The sequence below is a fragment of the Solanum lycopersicum genome, chromosome 9, assembly GCF_036512215.1.
Source record: "Solanum lycopersicum chromosome 9, SLM_r2.1".
Taxonomy (NCBI): Eukaryota; Viridiplantae; Streptophyta; class Magnoliopsida; order Solanales; family Solanaceae; genus Solanum; species Solanum lycopersicum.
Window position 1 is genome coordinate 42,844,524 of NC_090808.1, and position 18,864 is coordinate 42,863,387.

The following is an 18,864-nucleotide window of genomic DNA, read 5'->3' on the forward strand; positions in this document are numbered from 1 at the left end:
TCAGATATAGATATTTGATACATTTTAGTTGCAAAGGTGTCTTAGTATGCATCAAGTACATAAATTTTATTATTTTAATATTGTTTGTATTTTTATCAATGTAGTCTATGAAATACGTTATAAAACAAATTTCAGCACCTCATTAAGGTTCAGTTCTACTTACAACATGAGTTTGGTAGATGATTTAAAGTTGTCCATAGGGATTAAAGGTACTGAGTTATTAAAAAAAATTATATTTCGGTCAATACCTCAACATCCCTAATTATAGCTATCAAGGGTATATTACAAAGTGTGTGTTGCTTCTTGAGTTGGAGCAGGACAACACCAATGAGCTTCACATTCATCATGCAGATGGAAATATATACATTTTAGTATCAAAATTTGTCATCATAACGGGACTGAAATACAAGGCAATGTGATGATTTTAGATCAGTGTTGTGAAAGGTGCTCGCCTTTTGCCTTTGGCGACAAGGCAAGGCGAGGCATCATCTCCAATCTCCAACGAGGCGAAGAGAGTTCAAAATGGTGAGCTATGGCAACATAAAGGTGCTAGGTGACATGGCGAGGCAACTGGCTTCGCCTTTTTGATTATTTTTTAAAAACGTCTGATTTAATAATTAAAAAGCCAAAATAATAAAAAAAAAATTAAATATGGGGTATTCTTGCAAACCTTCACCTTCGCAAAACTGCACCTCTCCTCTCCTCAATTTTTCGCGACCCCTTCGAGACCTTTGCGATTGCTGCTCAACTCAAGTACGAGACCTTTTTTTTCTTGTTCTTCCGTTCTTTTCTTCTCTCTACTTATCTTCTAGTTCTTCTCTTCTTTTCTTCTTCTTCTCTACTTTGTTTTTCAGTTGTAGTGAGTAGTTGAGTGTCATGTTTTCAATGGTAATGACTAGTGAGCAATATAACCGTGATGAATACGATGTTAATATTCAATATTTGGATAATCTTATAGAAGAATAGACTTTTAGAGTTCTAGTATTGCTTGTCAATTGTCTTATGAATTATTGAGTCATTCAAGTTTTAGACTTTTAGTATTTACTATTAGTTTTTGAATTGAAATATTTGCTAATATATGTTATTGCTATTAAGATTTTGGATATCTATATGCAATTAAAAATTTTAAATTTTTGGTATTATTAGCGCCTCAACAGTAAAAGGCAATCCCCTCGCCTCATGGCGAGGCTGACTCATATTGCTTTTTGTCATCTTTCGCCGTCAAAAACACTGTTTTAGACATTCAGAATCCACTCCGAGCAAGCTACTTAAAAGTTAATGCCCCGGCGCAAAAAACAAGTGTAAGAAAGGAGGTTTGGTTTAACGATATAAGATAGGTGAATGACATAACAATCAGGATGTCGTTCAAATGGCAATTCTATATTTTATCCACATAATCATGTTTTTGCAACTTGGTGATACATCGATATCTATTGACAATTTCATAATGGTTGAAGATGGAAGGTACTGAGTTTGCATGGGGACAACTAGCATGATTTCATAATGGTCGAAGTTGGGAGGTACAGACAGTTTCCATGGGGACAACTAGCGTTCTCCAAGTCGATAAGACTGTTGTCCAACAATTATTCCACCCTTTTGTATCGCTCATAACTTATATTGTTTTTCCAAATGTCTGAACATCTCAAAAAAATAGACCCATTCATCATATATCAACCATCGTTTTTGACTTTTTTTAAAAAATAATCTATTACGATTTGGGAGAGATGTGAGAAAAGAAAATTTTAAATTTGAATTGTTTGAAATTAAAACAGAATCTGAATATTAGCTTTCAATATTAAGTTGTACGTATTACCAAGTATAAAACCAACCGTATATTTTTAAAAGGCTAAATAAATCCAAAAATCTATAAAACAAAATAAAAAGAATTATAGTAAATCAAAGGAATATAACCCATTTTTTTATCTCTTAAAGTTTTGTTTGCATTAAAAGATAGTTATTTTTACGTCGTACAAATTAATTTGATTATAATTATTTGTTGATCATTGAAAGTCTTTTTTTAAAAAATTCTTATGTTATGAAATTATAATTGATTAAATGAATATTGTCTTATTTTGCAGGATTGAAGGAGAGAGGAATGTGCTAAAGAAGTTGTTGCATGCTTTGAAAATTATATTTAGATTTTTGCTAAAAGTATAAGTTAATATTTTTAATACTAGGCATAAGATTGATCTGCGAATTTAAAATTTAATTAATTAGCATAAATTTCAATTTAACACACATCTCATATGCTATTAATCTTCATTATACTTGGAGAAAGAGAACTTGTTCGAATAATGTTTGATGTCTTTGAAGAACATATTCTCATTGCACGTAGATTAGGATAAAACTTGTGTGATGCATAGATATAAAATAATAATTATATATGCTTATACATACACTTTTGTTCCTCTATAACAATTCATATTAGTAATTTTAAATTAAAATATCCTTGTATTTTAAAATCCGCAGGCGGGCAAATTTAGTCACGTTAAGAATAGAAACAGATTTTGAATACTTTATTTTACATTTCTTGTGATAAAAATAGTAAAGATTTAATTTTGAAATAACAATAGGACCTTTAAATACTTAAACATGAAATATATTCTATCCTATTGTACTCATTCTATCCCCACAATCCCTTATATGTAGAGGCCTATAAATTCTTTAACACTAGACTAGTTAAATTTTTTTTTGAAATGTATATATATTATATTATATGTTGAACCCATAGAAATGGGAACTTGTAAGGACTCAAAGGCATACATACCTCTAGTAAAATAAGCTTTAGTGCTTTAGCATATAAGAATCTGGTGGAGTACTAGCAAGAAAACCTCAAAGCAAGGCAATGAATCTGATGCGATGCTAAAAACTCAAGCTATGACTATCTTTCTTCATCATGTAAATTCATCTCCTCACATTACCTTTCTCTATATATCATTTATAAAGTGGAAGATCAGAAAATTTCAGATACTATTTGGACACCAGCCATGGTACATACGAGACAACGTTCAAGGATGATTGATTGTTTGAATAACTTTCAAGGAAGTGTCAAGGCTCAACTGTCTGAAAGCACGAAACATGCGGAGTCCATTAAAGGAGAAATCATTATACAACATACTCATGCAAAATCAGGCCTTGCAAAACCTATTTGTATTCAATTATATAGTCTCAATGACTCATGTGAGCTAACTTGATATATGTATAACTATGACAACTAGTTTTTGCTATCACTTACAATATACTTGCTTCTGTTCCTTCTTCCATTTGGATAGGTACGGGGAAAGGAAAGCTGAGTCAAGGAGTGTACCTGAATCATGGGAAACGTATCCAGAACAAGATTAATGGCATCACATGTATTAAGTATGAATTGACATTTGAGGCTGACCGAGATTTTGGATTTCCAGGAGCTTTTGTCATCTGGAACCAACACAAAGACAAGTTTTTTCTTCAATCACTGTCTCTCCAAGTTGAATTCAAACAAATAGTTCATTTTGAATGCAATTCTTGGATATATTCCAATCATTTAATGCAAAAGGAAAGGATTTTCTTCTCAAATACTGTGAGTAAACCATTTCTCGTAACATGTAGTATCTTTCAGCAACAGATATGTAGCTAGTGTCTTTGATCATCTTATGAGTTTTAGTGTTATCTTCCAAGCCAAACACCAAATGGTCTGCTGCAACTGAGGAAACAAGAACTTGATACATTGAGAGGAGATGGAATTGAAGGGAGAATTAGAGAATGGCATCGGGCTTATGGCTATGATTTCTATAATGATCTCGGTGATCCTCAGAGAGGGGAAGGACCTATTTTAGGAGGTTCAATTCACTATCCATATCCAAGGAGAGGAAAAACTGGTGAACCACATATTGACTCAGGCAAGAAATTTTCTCCCTTCTAATATAACTTTTTTCTGGTCACAGAAATCATACGAACCTTATTACTCTTCAAACAGAAAATGTGAAGGAGATGATGTTCAATATGTCTACCTGCATCCCTCCGGATGAAAGATTTAGCCCCCAGAAACAATCAGAGTTTGCGAAGAAAGTGATCCAGGCAACTTTGCACTTTGTTGGTTCTCAAACCAACCAACTCAAGTCATTCAACAAGATCAAAGAGCTATTTTCGGGGAAGAAAAGCCAAGGGGTGGAAGAATGGATGGTAAAGAAATTGGAAGATCATCTACCAAAAGAGATTTTGAAGGAGATTGGACAAGGAATAAAAGATTATACTGCAAAGTTCCCAATGCCTCAGTTATTTGCAGGTGATGCTGGTTTTATGAATATAAAGGTTCTTGAATCTTCCTTCTCCAAGACAAGTTTTGTTTCATGTCTTGGATAATTTCATGCACAGGGAACGAATTGGCATGGAAGGATGATAAGGAGTTTGGGCGCCAGATGCTTGCAGGAATCAATGCAGCTGTTATTCAGTGTTTGCAGGTATATATGATGAGTTTTAACCTCTCAAGAGAAGTGCTTTCTCATGACGATAGTGAATGAATTTTATGAGAAGGGAGAACACATAAAGATCGATCTCTCTAAGCTAGTCTCATATTCAAAAGAACATCTAAGCTTTGCAACGGTACCTCCTATATATGCACCAACTACCCACCCCCAAAACAAAAAACCAATCCCCGGACTTGTTCGAAATAAACATATTACCACACTAAAACGAGAACCAGATTTTTGGTATACTAAAGCAAACAAGAACAACTCCGCCTCAGTCCCAAACAAGTAAACTCAGCTCTCCATTTCATATAATCATCCAACCAATTAAAATAAAAGTGAAAAAAGGACCCCTTTTTTCATATCCCCCTGAATCCATCTTCTTCTTTCAAGACACCTCCCTAAGCAGTTACTAATACTTGTTTATATCAGAAGTCCTCCCCCAAACCAATTCCTTCTTTATCCTTTTTTCTTTATTCACTAAGAGTGGCACACTCCACTCCCCCATTTCTTCTTACCCCAAAACCTGATTATTATTTTTTTCCCATTTCTTAGATGGCATGAATCTCAAATAAATGTCATATAAGATTGTGGTTGATGATCCTGTGGGACAGAAAAGCATGTCATCGGTAAATTTATTTCATTTGCTTTCTTCTCTAGTGTCTTGATTTAATATTGACAAGTTACAAAAATAAAAAAAGTTAGCAAAGGACAAAAGAAGAGATGAAAAGATAAAGAGTTTGTGGAGTTTCAAAGAGATGATACTTTGATTGCATATCCTTAATATATTTACTTCCCATCAGCAATCTGAGATTTCAAATAAGGTGGTCAAACCAGTTTTGTACGAGCACATGTTTGATAGATTTCATTGAAAATATGAATTTTACTAAGCAACTGGGGGGGGGGGGAGTAATCTTATAAGGAGAACCAGAAGGAGTTGGAGGAGTGGATTTTGTTGGTGCTACACTGGTGGTAGGGTAGGTGGAGGCGGTCGGTGGGAGAAGAGAAAAAGGGAGCGAGTAGTTAAAGAGTATAAGAAATTGTAAATCAAAAAAGGGCCTTGGATTATTGAAATTGGTATACAAATAAACCTCCGTTGCCTATTGGCTTTATAATACCTTTGAGTCAATATTACTGCTCTATAATAACCTTATCACAAACAGCTCTGTTAACATATAAAGTTAGAGTTTTCATTTAATATGTGGCAGCATGTGATTCGTTAAAATTTTCATTAATCTAAACAAATTAAATTAAATCTAAATATGGATCCAACCATTAATTTCTACCCAATCCAACTAGAAAACTCATATAAAGAGTAAATTTATAAACTAGGTCCATTTTCTCTTTTCTTCTGCGATGGGAATTTTTCTCATTCTTCAAGAACATAGCTAAGATTTTTTGAATTTCTAATTCTATGTTTAAAAAGACGTTTCATCAAAAGACTTACTCCTTGCTCTTGGTGGCTTGTTAGATTTTTGAGAATCAATTTGAGGGTGCTTCCCTTTGCAGACCAAACATTTTTCAAACCTGCAAGATATGTTCTGATTTTTTCAAACTTCTCACCATTGTGTACTTTATTTTCATGAGAAACCTCTTTCTTAATGTCCGTTATATTGCACCAAACTATCTTAGTCCAAAATCAATTATCGACTTATGAATATTTTGGGTGTTGCATTTCATATCCATTATTGTATAGTTGCTGAAATGAAGTGTCAATATGTCCAGATCAATTCCACAACTATGCATACTTAAGGAATTTCTTGGAGAATTTATCTATGAGGTAGAAAGTGACAGGTTCTTCATAATTGTTATAAAAAATTGAATCATGTATTTTACTTATTTGGATCTTTTGATTCATCTATCACAATTTTTTTTGACCTTGAATCAATGTTTCTTTTATGGACAGAAACGCAAGGGGAATTGGAGATTCTAGATGGGGCGAGTGATTAATAGGTGGATTCGGGTGTGGGTTGGGATTTAATTTGTTTAGATTTTCCAACGAATCACAGGCTGCCATGTATTAAATGAAAACTCTAATTATATTTGTTAATGGAGTTGTTTGTGATAAGAGCATTATAGGGCCATAAGACATCAAGGATATTATAGAGTCAATAGGTTAACGGAGGGTATTTTTGTATCATTTCCAATAGTTCAAGGGTATTTTGAGCCCTTTTCCGATTGTAAATTACAATAATTAAGGAGTTTTTCACGCACAGTGAACGGTTGTGCAAGCACTGCAAATTCCACATGGATCGGAAAGGAAATACCACTTTGAACAACTATAGAAGGTAAATAGAGGACCTCGTAAAAATTTAGTGTTTTTTTTTTTTTTAAAAAAATTGAGTAGTAGTTTATGGAAGTCTTTATGTATTCTCCCTTATGAGAAATAAGAGGATTAGATGAATAATTATAAAACACAAACCTATTTATGAGTCCACATATTCTATTGACCAAAGAATAAGATTTTAGACGTGTTATGTATAATATTTGATTAGTAGATTGTGTTTGACTAATCCCCTTGTACTATCTAAGTTTACTCAATTTTGTACTAACAAAAACTTTTGGCCCAGTCATACTCATATGTCCCCTTCCATTAACGGAGTTCCATCATGAGGGGGTTGGGGCGCACGTACACAAATTTTCTTTGAGAAAATGAGCCCAAATTTACACGACTTTTGACTATGTTTTAAAATTGCTCTTGGTTCTATCGCAGTAAAGTGTGTTATAAGTTTCAAATCTTGTTGGATGTGTTTTGACATCACAGGCTTTTCCACCAAGAAGCAAGAATGGAATATGGAGTTCAATAAGACGATCACACATAGAACATAACCTTGATGGTCTCACTCTTCAAGAAGTAAGTACGTTTTAGACTAATTACATGGTCATTTTGAAGGAACTAACCCATGAAACATCATCCGATGGAGGAAAAGATAATATCCATGAATGTTGCTGGAAAGAGCTTCAACAAACATTGAAAATTTCATAAAGAGTTCAGTTCAATTTTGCAGGCAATGAACCAATGGAGGATTTTCATCTTGGACCACCACAACTATCTCATGCCATTTTTAGGAAAAATAAACAAAAATGGTGTGTGCGCCTATGCATCCAGGACTCTACTTTTCTTAAAGGATGATGACACGCTAAAGCCACTTGCTATAGAACTAAGTTTACCAGGGCTTTCACGTGGCACTGAGATTCAGAGGGTATTTCGTCCAGGGGGCAATGGATCAGAGGCAGCCTTATGGCAGTTTGCTAAAGCTCATGTGGGAGTGAATGATTCTGGTTATCATCAGCTAATCAGCCATTGGTAAAATCACTAAAATCACGTAGCAATTGCCATGTCATTGAGCTTCCAAATTTGACTACTTCCATTATTCATGGGTATATTAAATTGTAGGCTAAAAACTCATGCCGTTGTAGAGCCATTCATTATTGCCACCAGAAGGCAGTTGAGTGTTATGCACCCAATTCACAGGTTATTGGATCCTCACTTCAAGGACACTATGCATATTAATGCATTGGCTCGAAGTACTGTCTTAAAAGGTGGAGGAATCATTGAGAAGACCCTTTATTCTGGTGAAGTATCTATGGAACTATCTTCTTCACTCTACAAGGATTGGAGATTTGATGAGCAAAGCCTCCCTGGTGACTTGCTGAAAAGGTATGCTAGCAGGAGATATGAACTGAGTGACCTAACAAATTGTTTGGTATACGAATATACGTGTCTTCATGAAATTATTTTTCAATGTTAGTCATCTCAAATTGTTGAAAATGCTTTCTCCAACAAAAAAAATTCCATCAAAAGAAAGAAAACTACATTTTCCACTTATGGGTGAAAATCTTCTTATTTTCCACAACTTTTTTTTTATGACAAGGGAAACCCGCAACTGCTTTCCTTTTGCGTGCACACATGGTAAAAAACCCCGCTCCTATGCAATAGCTCGCAAATCACATAGAAGAGGTAACCCGCACTAGGCAAACCTGGAGCGACGAGCTCGATCCAGAAGGCAAACTCCTTACTTTCGCCGGCAAGAGTTTCGAACTTGAGACCTCCAACATGGAAGTCCCAAGCTTAAACCTTCATCATTTTTTGATGTATCCTAATTCTTACTCCAAATCCATGCTTTAGGCCAACAACTAGACACTATTACTAACTTTTCATACTCAGAATTGTCACTAGAGAACACCATTTTCATACACTATCTTCCAGTTTCTAGACACTATTACTAACTTATCATACTCAGAATTGTCACTAGAGAACACCATTTTCATACACTATCTTCCAGCTTGTATAATAGTACCATATTTCAGCTAATTCTATATTAGAACATACATGGAAAATGATCCAGAATGATTTCCCAAAGTAAATATGATAACATTTTTCTCCTTTTTTTTTTTTAGATAAAATAAATAATTGAAAACATTTTTCTCCATCATCCCTAAATCTGCTGATGTACATTATAGCTACTATTACTACTACAATATAACACATTGATTAAACTCGCAGAGGCATGGCCTTCCATAACCCAGATTGCCTGGCTGGCGTTCAGCTTCTCTTTGAAGATTATCCATATGGTAGAGATGGACTAGAAATTTGGGTAGCAACAAAGAGATGGGTAAATGATTATTGTCTACATTTTTACAAGGATGATAATTCCCTGAGATTTGACCATGAGATCCAAGAATGGTGGTCGGAGATTAAGAAAATTGGCCATGGAGACAAGTGTAATGAAACATGGTGGTACCCAATGACTACTCTCTCTGACCTAGTAGAGGCTCTCACAACCCTTATATGGATTTCCTCAGGTCTTCATGCTTCAGTTAACTTTGGACAATATGAATACGTGGGTCATCCACTAAATCGCCCTATCAAATGTCGGAATTTCATCCCGATGGAAGGGACAAAAGAGTTCGCAGAGTTTCTCCATGACCCAGATAAGTTCTTCCTCAAGATGTTACCCAACAGCTCTGAAACTACCCTCTATATGGCACTATTAGAGGTACTCTCGGCGCCTACATCTGATGAAGTATACTTGGGTCAACAACAATCTCCAAATTGGATAGATGATGTATGGGTAAAGCAAAGGTTTCAGCAATTTGCAGAGGAACTGAACAAAGTGGATAAAAGGATAGTTGAAAGAAATGCAGATCCCAAACTTAAGAACAGACGGGGCCCCTCCAATATACCATACAAGCTTCTGCGCCCTGCGGTCTCCAATGTTAAATCATGTCAGGGTATCACAGCTATAGGGATACCTAATAGCATATCCATGTGAATCACTATTATAAAATAATCTATCAATGAGTGTCTCATAGGCCTTTAGTGTAAGTACAACATCAACATACCCCATGTAAAGCCTCTGGTATAAACAAATGTAAATACTTACAAAAAATAAAAAAGGACAGACAGAAGAGCCTTAACAATCTCCTAATGCTCAGGAGTCGTTTGGTTTGAATTCAAGTTATGATGGGATCAGTTATAATTGAATAAGTTATGATGGGATTAGTTATGATAAGATTAGTTATGCTAAGATTATTTTTTTATTGAGTTTTCGGTTTGTTGCATTCAAAATAATAAATCTTAAGAACATGTGTTTACAAAATTACCCTTCATGAATGTGAAAAGTAATTTATAAAAAGTGTTTAAAGGGATATTTTTGTCATTTAGTCATTTTATCCTGGGACAAGTTATCCCGATATTACTATAACACCCAAGGGAAGGGATAACATATCCTGGTACTAATTATTAGTCTTGGGATAACTTATCTCGAACTTGCCAACCAAACAACAAATTAAGTGGCAATATCCTTCACACCAAACGACCCCTTATAGTTCACACAGCAAGTACTATTTTGACAAATTTAAGTGAAGAAAAAATCTTGGAACTCCAAATAAACATTGAGAGCATTTTATCCATGAGAACACAATCACATGAAGAACATTTTTCTTTTTCCTTTATACAGAATAGGGTTACAGGATTTGACAGCTTAAAAGATGAGCCTTTAGCTAAATATAGGGGCAAAATCAGACCACAAAAGTATAACCTGCTCAACCCTCAGGCTTGAGTGGTAGGGGCTAAGAATATATTCATAGATGGGTCGACTTGGGTTTTGCCGATATTGACCCATAAAGCTTGGATCAACCTGAACCAACTGAATTGCACAAATTCAGCTCCCCACCCCCGATCCCCAACCCACTACACACACAACAACAAGAAAAATACTCCTAGACAAATGAGCCCAAATGCACATGCATGAGCTAGAACAGATAGAACTCAAAATGAAACATTGCAAGCACTAAATCCATAAGGATATCAAACACAGCAAAAGCATTTTGCTATTTTAGTTTACATAAGAGCCATATGGTTGGAGAGCTGGGAAGATGAGTCCTGCTGGAATAGTTCTAGCTTGTCTCTATCTATAGAAGCTACATCTCTGTTCATTCAAAATCTGTTAACTGCATGCCAGAGCCAATTCATCAACTTATCATTGCTACAATCTCTGTTGATAAATCCACATGCCAATATAAACAGTTGTAACTTCCCATTATTCAGTTATTGCACTGAAATGATAGAAAGAAAAGCTATAACAAAAATGCAACATCATGCAGCAGTAACATAAGAATATGATGTGACCTTCAGGGTGGAGGGCATTCAAATTTCGGCTTTATTTATGCTCAATCATGGCATTGGGTTCACTATTTAGTGGAAGCACCGGCCTAGCAGAGTAAAAGGTGCTGCATCTACTTTAGAAGGATTTCCCAACACCATATCAGCAATCATTTCCGCTGTTCCGAGAGCCTGGTAAGAGAAAAGATTGCCCACAAATCAACTTAGAAGAATATAAGAACTCGGAAAGTCAGCAAGAACAGCTGACTTCAAATTAAAATGAATGGGACAATATTTATAAGAAAATGATGTCTTTCAGTTTATCTGCAGAAGCAGATCAGAGAAAAATACCAGTGATAGTCCTTCTCCTTCATGCCCCGCAGCAAGAAAGACGTTTGAAAATCCAGGAACAAGCCCAATGACAGGCTTCCCGTCAGGAACTAAATCAAAAAACAGTCGAGCTCATGAGCAAGCTTGCAACTTTGCATTATGTTAGGAGTTCAGACATGATTGCTACAAGACAAGTTTCTGGATTTCACTTACTGTAAGGTCTAAGTCCTATTCTAACTTCTCTGCTTTCACGCAAATCTTCAAGAGATTCATGTCTTAAAGCAGGTATGAACTCTCCAACCCGCTGCCATATGTGGTTGATGACAGATTCATCTACCTCTGTGTTAAACCCAACAAGTTGTCGGCTACTCCCTGCAAGAAAAGATCTTGGTGAATAGACATGAGTGAAGATTTATATAAACCACAGTTACCTTCAACGATTCAAATTTTTTTTAAAAAAAAATGGATGAACAGAAAGAAAGCTTGCCAAGCCATGCGATTATGATTACAAATTTTCAGCAAGTTGTTAAGATGACATAAAAGGAAGCACAAAATGGATATTTCCTTTTCCTTCCATTACAATTTTATTCAATATAAATGGACTACCAGATACCATACAATGGGAAAAGTGCCCGCAGCTACCAAAATTAAACAGGTTAAAGGTTGATCCTTTTTCCGAGAGAGCACATCTGTTTAGCTTTTCAAAGGAGTTTTAGCAGAAAGTTATTTCAGAAAGTTTTTTCAATGGAGAGAAGCTTTGAAGGTATATTTCCATTTAAAAGCTCTTCTTCCACTCACAAATCCTCAAAGAACTACGACTATTCAAACACAGTTTTCTTTTGCACAAACTTATCCCCGAAAATATGTTTTCAAACAACTTTGGAGAAAGTTGTCTAAACGGCTCTAGATATCATGAATATTATATCCGAGAAGTTAGCCAAGACATGCAACAAGAGATATATCCTAGTTGGATTTACCATACCTTCAAATAATATATGAGAAACTAGGCAAAGATCTATGTTAAAAATACAAGTTGTAGACCTAAAACAAATAAATAAAATAAAGTGCCACCTCTTTAGCAAATGTAAGATTAGCCAAAGATAGAAAACACCAGAGGAAAATATGCATAGAGCTGATATCTACTAACGCGAATAGGTTTTAGCCTTGATAGTACGTTGATTTTGAAACTATTGCTTTTTTAGGAGTAATTTGACCTTATCGTGGACGTTTATGTCAGTACAAATATGCAGAACTTTTCATAACAATAATAATAATAATTGTTGAAGTGTGTGACCATCTCATCTAAAGCTTAAGCTGTTAGAGAGAGCACATTTTTATTTTATTCTCAACACGCCCCCTCACGTGCGGGCCTGATTTTTTTCCATGGGCCAAGCACGTGAAAATTCTCTTTGATATGGTTGGCGGTAAGATTCGATCTCAGTAACTCTGCCTACTCTGGTACCATGAGAAATTAGAAGAAGAAAAAAGAAGAAGAGGAGATATTGGGAATTGAATTGATTGATCATTCCCTCAAGTTGATGTGTCTTGTATGGAAGAAATCGCAGATGCTTTGATGGGATCTCAACTCTAAGCTATACTCTAAAAACTAAATGCTACTTACTGTCTCCTGTTAATAGTGTTGACAGTTTTTGGGATCTTGTTAGCTCTTTGATCGAAGCTTACTCGTGTATGAGAACAAACTCTCTTTCTTTGTACACTTTTGCCATTAGCATCACCCTGATGCTCTTTAATGAAATCCTTTTCTTCATAAAAAAAAGCACGTCGTTTGGTTGGGAACAAGTTATCCAAGATTAATCATCCCGGGGTTAGCTATCCTAGGATAAGTTATCCCACCATATTTTTTAGATAACTTATCCCATCATATGGTATAAATGGTGGGATAAGTTATCCCAAACTTGACAACCAAATAAGAGACCAAAATTTTATCCCTGGACTATTTTTTATCCCAAGAGTATTTATTTGTATTCCTCACACCAAAACGACTCCTTAATACTTTGCATTATAAGGGAGGAAAAAGGGTGCTATGGAGCTTGGAACTACTCACATCTAGCTGAATTGGGTTAGACATACTGGTTGTGGGTAAAACACAGAAGGATTCATAATTCAACAACAGGATATAGTTTACCAAGGACGAGATTGCCTGATGCATCCATAGTTGCCGTCATTGAAACAGACAAATCTTGTGCATTATAGACAGGCCCTGAATCAGATGAAGTAGCTTTAAGGGTTGCCGACTGATGCTTGGTATAACCTGCCTCCATAATTCCATGATTCAGCTTGAATGACTTGAAATTCTCTATCACAAGCAAGTGACCCTGTTTACAGAGGCAAAATATAGCTTCACTTGTAAATATCAAATATATAGGGTTGAATCTATTGAAAAGTAGGCACAAGAAAAGGTTTCCAGCAAAAAGTTTATGACAAGGAGGCAGATCCATACATAGAAAGATTAATCAAATTGCCATCATACATTACATGCTTCTCTTCTGGCCGTCAGTTTTCACCTTTTCTATATTAATATTCACTTAATGACTTCCCTATTTGAGGTGGATAGGTTTAGAAGGGAACTCTTGAAAAATATGTACATACAGACACAATCGAGAACCTTGGATTCTTTTAAGGCTGATTTAGACAGACAGACCATTAAGAGCATTGGATTCTTCTAACTGCTGAGTGTCTATCTTGAGCTTGTAAAACAATATCTCATTTGAAGTTAATAAACAGCTAAAGGGATAAAGGAATACAGATTCCATGCGCTGAGATGAGAAGTCTTGGAGCAACTTTTGATTTCATTTCTCTTCTCTCTTTTCATGCTCTTCCTTTTTGTTTCCAGATTTAATTTTTAACTAGGGTTATGTAGCAACCCCTCCATAGAATTAATGGATATATGAATTAACAAGAAACTGATCCACAGGAAGGGGTAGGCAGGGATCAAACAAAAGTTGACAAGAAAGAGTAGTTCATACAGTACCAGGTGAGCATCCAGTCACATACCCACAAATACTCACATGTTTACTTTTAAATATCGTATGAATTAATGTTGCCTAATATCCAGGACCTGAAAACTAAATTAGGCAAAACAAGGCATCAGCTGAAGTTAAAGAAATGGTCTGAAGCCCTAACAGAGAGGGACGAGTAAGAAATGGTGGCTACAGAGTACAGATTAGCATATGCATGTGAAGAACCAAATCAGACACGACTCTCCCAATTCAACCCCCCACCCTCACCCAATCGGCAGGAGAAGAAAATGAAGTTCTTAATAATATAGTGACAATAATGTAAACAATGACAGAGTGCCAAGAAAGAAATAAGATATAACAGTAATGGTCTGGTTTGGGCTGGCATATGAGCATCAGCATGTGAATGGGTGTATTTCACCCTAGTTCACTTCCATGCATCCCCTCCTCCATCTGATGTACCAATTGGTTGTAGTTATGGGATAGATGACTAGAACTTGTGCATCTATAAACATTCAACAAACAATATGGTTTTCTTTGAAAAATATTTAAATCTACTTTTCTTTTAACCCTTTATTAGATCCTCAATAAGAAAATAAGATAACAAACAAATGCAACAAAATAAATAATTCAATGGGCATGTTACATCTTATCCAAAACCTTTCGAGGCTTTATGGGAAGGTCGAGGTCAATATCTGGTTGCTTAATCAGGTCGTGCATCAAAGACCCAGTCCAACAACCTGCTGCAATCACAACAGCCTTCTTACTGTGCAATGTATTCTTGGAAGTTTGAATAGCTCCAACCTCGCAGCTATTTCCATGTCTGAATTTATTAAATTTATTATTAGTGATCATACTGACCAGAAAGAGTTCAAACATCAGTAAATATGGAAACTGTCAAACCTAACTAATCCAATAGCGGGTTCATGATAAAATTCAGCATATCTCCCTTCCACAGCAAAATGCCTGTTACCCTGGACAATGATAAAAAAATCAAGTAATTATCAATTTGAGAATATATAGGATTTGTAAGATAGCATGAAAGCTTATTCCTAAAGAATGAATCAAAGTGGAAGAGAGAGGAAGAAAGATAGAAAGAAGGAAAGGGAACAAACCTTCTCAATAAATGCAACAGTACGATGAGCGTCTAATTGGTAATCATCCGGGAAAAAAGCTGCCCCACCTTCCTTCTCAACCACAAGTTCCGGTTCTTCTGATAGCAAGTCATTGGAGGACAAGAACTCAGCTCTCAATCCCTCCTGTGATAGCTCCTCCACCCTCCTTTTTAATATTGCTGACTCATCTGTTGTTTTACTTACTAAAAGGCTTCCTATCAGATGATAAGAACTTCACTCAGTGGTTTCCCCTAAAATCTTTAATATGATGGAGTGGAATTGTAACGATAATTACAGAAGAAAGGTTTTCCCTTAGCCTATGCATGTGAAATAGGTATAAGGAATCACATGGACAAGACTCAAGAAAGAGAAAACACCACACCCTCCCTCTAAATGAGGAGATATCAAAAAAAAATTGCTTTCTAAATTGCATTTTACAGAAAAAGGGATGTATACTGAAAAAAGGGAAATGGAAAGTTGCCTTCAATGGACACTGGAGAAAATCCACATTGTTAGTTGTAAAAAAATTAGACCTTAGGCATACCTCACCAAAACTGCTCATGCAATGAGAATTTCCCAAGAGCATATAAGGATATACTTCCTATTCCCTCAACTAAAGTGAAACAACGATCTAACCCCCACCCTTCAGGCCTATCAACTAAAGTGTGAATGACATTAATGGGGTCCCAGCATTGGGTAAACCAAGAACAGGGATGGGTTTGGCTCTAATATGGTGCTCCCATGTTAAAGAAAATGGACTTTGGGCCTCAATCAATCTGAAAAGTTAGCTCTTGAGATGGAAAGTTCTCAAGACTATATAAGGAGACAACGACTCATTCCTTCAACCAGTGTGGGACAATTCAACTATGGAACAGGAGAAAAAAAATGAGAGAAACTCAGCTTGATTATTCCTCAAGCAGTCAAGTTATTGGGATTTAAGTAATTACATGTCCTAAAAAGGAAAGGAAATCAACACCAGGAAATAATTAAGCTACCTACCATGATTACACATATTCTAGAATATTCACAAAGAATCCAAAACTAACAATTTAAACAGACTGAAAGAATGTTTGGGGTCTCTGTTGTCAAAAAGTCTATCAAAAAGAGAAAGACTCAACAAATATGAGGTTCCTTTAACTTTGGCATTTACCAGAACTGTCTCAATCCTGAATCTTCCTGACTGGTCACTGATGTTCTAAAATATACCACCTTTTGTCATTTCGAAATGAATTTTCCAGAAAAAAAAAAGGAAAAATATTCACAATTTAGTATGCATATCATTAAGGAGGAACATACCTCCTCAGTGTTGAAAATGTTTTTTTCTAAAAAGACAGGAAAATAATGTGATATTTCAGCATTGATCCATCCGATTCTAACCCCTTTGGCTGCTTTGTAGAGCTAAAAACCTCATTGGTCAGAATCATATCCACCTTCGATTTCGAGATAATCTCCTTATATTTATATTGCATAAGCTTCTAGGTAACCACCAGTTCACGGGCATCAAACATAAAAACAAGATAGAACAGAAAACAAGACATATAACATGATAAAGGTCGGCCCATTCCTAAAGTCATAAAGAAGCACCCGGTGGATGTAAGTTGACTAAAGATAGTGGCAGTAGAATGACTGAAAGCAGATATTAGGAAGGATATAAATCACCTGTTTTCTTCCAGCCAAGTACCTCTAAAGGATCCATCCCTTGAAGTTGAATTCTCTTGGCTAGGCTCTCCCATAATTGGTGGCTTCTCATCATTAAGTCCCATTTCTCAGTACCGGGTGTTTTGTGTGCTTTCCATATGTATCCTTGACCTAGAATGGTAAACCAGCTCAAATGAGAAACAATAAAGAAAATCTACAATCAATCACTCAACTCACTGGGAACAATAGGAATATCAGCAGATAGAGATGTTCTCCATAATTCTCAAGTGAGAGAATAAGGAATTACAACACTTGTAGTACTTATTATAGAAACAAATAAACTCTTCAACTTAAGTGTTTGACAGACCATTGACCTACTTATTCAGTTGATCTTTGTGGTTAATCTATCTTCAATCAGTACACTAATATAGCTCGTTAATTGACTAAACTCAAGATTGATAGCATACTAAGTTAATATATACAGCATACTAAACCTTGAACCCAAACTAGTAGGTTTCGGCTATAGAACAATAACTACTACCACTACTACTTCTCCATCCCAAACCTAGTTGGGTCAGCATATAAATCCTCAATATCCATTTTGCAGTATTTGGCCCATTTCATTCCAATGTATAAGATCTTCAATACACTTTTACCTGCTCCAGTTGCGCCAGAGCAAGGAACAGCAGCATCAACTAGGGCGACGGAGAGATCTGAGGCAAGGAGCAAGTGGCGTGCGATGGTCAATCCAATGATTCCGGCACCAACTATGACAACATCGAAGGAGTTAGACGCCGAAGACTGACTCGAATTCGAAACTCGAAGTGATCCATGCCAACATTTTTTACTTCGTATCAATGAAAAAGGTGGACTTGCAAGGGTCCTGCGGCCACAAAATTTTTGATTTGAGAGTAAAAGATGTGAGTGTAATTTGTTTGGGGGAGGTGAAAGTAGGCCATTGGTATTGATATTAGAGTTTATAGAAATTTTGTAGCACATTGCTGCCATTTTTGTGGATTTCCTGTTTCAGATTGCTTTTACTGTCAGTGTGCAAACGTTGAACACTTGCATCACCGAACAGCCAGGACAGAGAAGAAACGGCAGAGAACGAGGGAAAGATATTAACAAGTGTTGAAATTAAAAAATATATGTTTCATTTTCTTACTTTTTAATTTGTAAAAAATAATAACATATTTTTCATTATCCTAATTCATCAGTTCTCCTTAAAATTGGCACCAAGCTTTACTTAGATATTTTAACTAAAATTTTGTTCATTTTAGATATCTTAGATTGGGTTTTCTTATGTCATTTTTTCATTATTTTAATTTTTAACAATTATTCAAAAATATAAAGTGTGTGCAATACGCTTATTTGATAACGTGTCATAGTGACGAATTAAACAAAGACACATGTAATATATATAAAAAATAATTCTAAACTAATAACATATGACACTTGAAACTCAAATAATAAATATGTTTCAAAAAGAAATTCAACACTTTTAATTTTCAAGAAACTCACCTATCTTCTTCACCCAACCAATCCAGACGTCTTCTCCACCTCCACACATCCCAACCCCAACTGCTCCTCCACCCCCCATTAGATTGTCCATCCACTTTACCCCACCCGCCCCAACCTCAATCCTTTTTTTCACTCTATCGTCTTTTCAAGAAACACTTTCAAAAGAAGTTAATGATATTGAAAAAAATTAGTTTATAAAGCACTATCTTTTTCTCTTCTTTACTTCTAAA

General features: G+C 35.6%; 2 protein-coding genes across 7 annotated transcripts; one reads left to right on the forward strand and one right to left on the reverse strand.

The window, feature by feature from the left end:
* Positions 1-2,987: 2,987 nt before the first annotated feature.
* LOC101254936 (linoleate 9S-lipoxygenase-like) lies at positions 2,988-9,976 on the forward strand. Its single transcript, XM_010327959.4, has 9 exons — positions 2,988-3,180; positions 3,273-3,559; positions 3,644-3,878; positions 3,956-4,264; positions 4,354-4,439; positions 7,210-7,299; positions 7,454-7,752; positions 7,843-8,106; positions 8,953-9,976. The coding sequence occupies exons 1-9, from the start codon at positions 2,988-2,990 to the stop codon at positions 9,719-9,721; spliced, it is 2,532 nt and encodes an 843-aa protein (XP_010326261.1). The 3' UTR covers positions 9,722-9,976.
* On the reverse strand, positions 2,996-18,338 carry LOC101255236 (uncharacterized). Of its 6 annotated transcripts, none has more exons than XR_011211772.1 (11): positions 17,770-18,338; positions 17,135-17,284; positions 15,476-15,690; positions 15,264-15,334; positions 15,021-15,183; positions 13,529-13,718; positions 11,596-11,754; positions 11,404-11,492; positions 11,080-11,244; positions 3,308-3,417; positions 2,996-3,063 (listed from the first exon to the last, which is right to left on the reverse strand). XR_011211772.1 is itself a non-coding variant. In XM_004246977.5 (9 exons), the coding sequence occupies exons 1-9, from the start codon at positions 18,119-18,121 to the stop codon at positions 11,146-11,148; spliced, it is 1,488 nt and encodes a 495-aa protein (XP_004247025.1). In that variant the 5' UTR covers positions 18,122-18,338; the 3' UTR covers positions 10,714-11,145. The 6 variants fall into 6 exon arrangements, 1 of the variants encoding a protein (XP_004247025.1); XR_011211771.1 differs by having other exon boundaries at positions 3,236-3,417; XR_743162.4 differs by having other exon boundaries at positions 2,996-3,417.
* Between the last annotated feature and the right edge of the window lie 526 nt (positions 18,339-18,864).

What these genes read in the sequence shown, in the direction of transcription:
- LOC101254936 (XM_010327959.4), top strand. Translation starts at nt 2,988, where the DNA reads ATGGTACATACGAGACAACGTTCAAGGATGATTGATTGTTTGAATAAC. An exon ending in CATCAGCTAATCAGCCATTG is followed by an intron (nt 7,753 to 7,842) that starts GTAAAATCACTA and finishes ATTAAATTGTAG; the next exon opens with GCTAAAAACTCATGCCGTTG. An exon ending in CCTGGTGACTTGCTGAAAAG is followed by an intron (nt 8,107 to 8,952) that starts GTATGCTAGCAG and finishes TTAAACTCGCAG; the next exon opens with AGGCATGGCCTTCCATAACC.
- LOC101255236 (XM_004246977.5), bottom strand. Translation starts at nt 18,121, where the DNA reads ATGGCAGCAATGTGCTACAAAATTTCTATAAACTCTAATATCAATACC. An exon ending in ACTTGGCTGGAAGAAAACAG is followed by an intron (nt 15,691 to 17,134) that starts GTGATTTATATC and finishes ATCATCTGATAG; the next exon opens with GAAGCCTTTTAGTAAGTAAA. An exon ending in AAGGAGAAGGACTATCACTG is followed by an intron (nt 11,245 to 11,403) that starts GTATTTTTCTCT and finishes TTCTCTTACCAG; the next exon opens with GCTCTCGGAACAGCGGAAAT.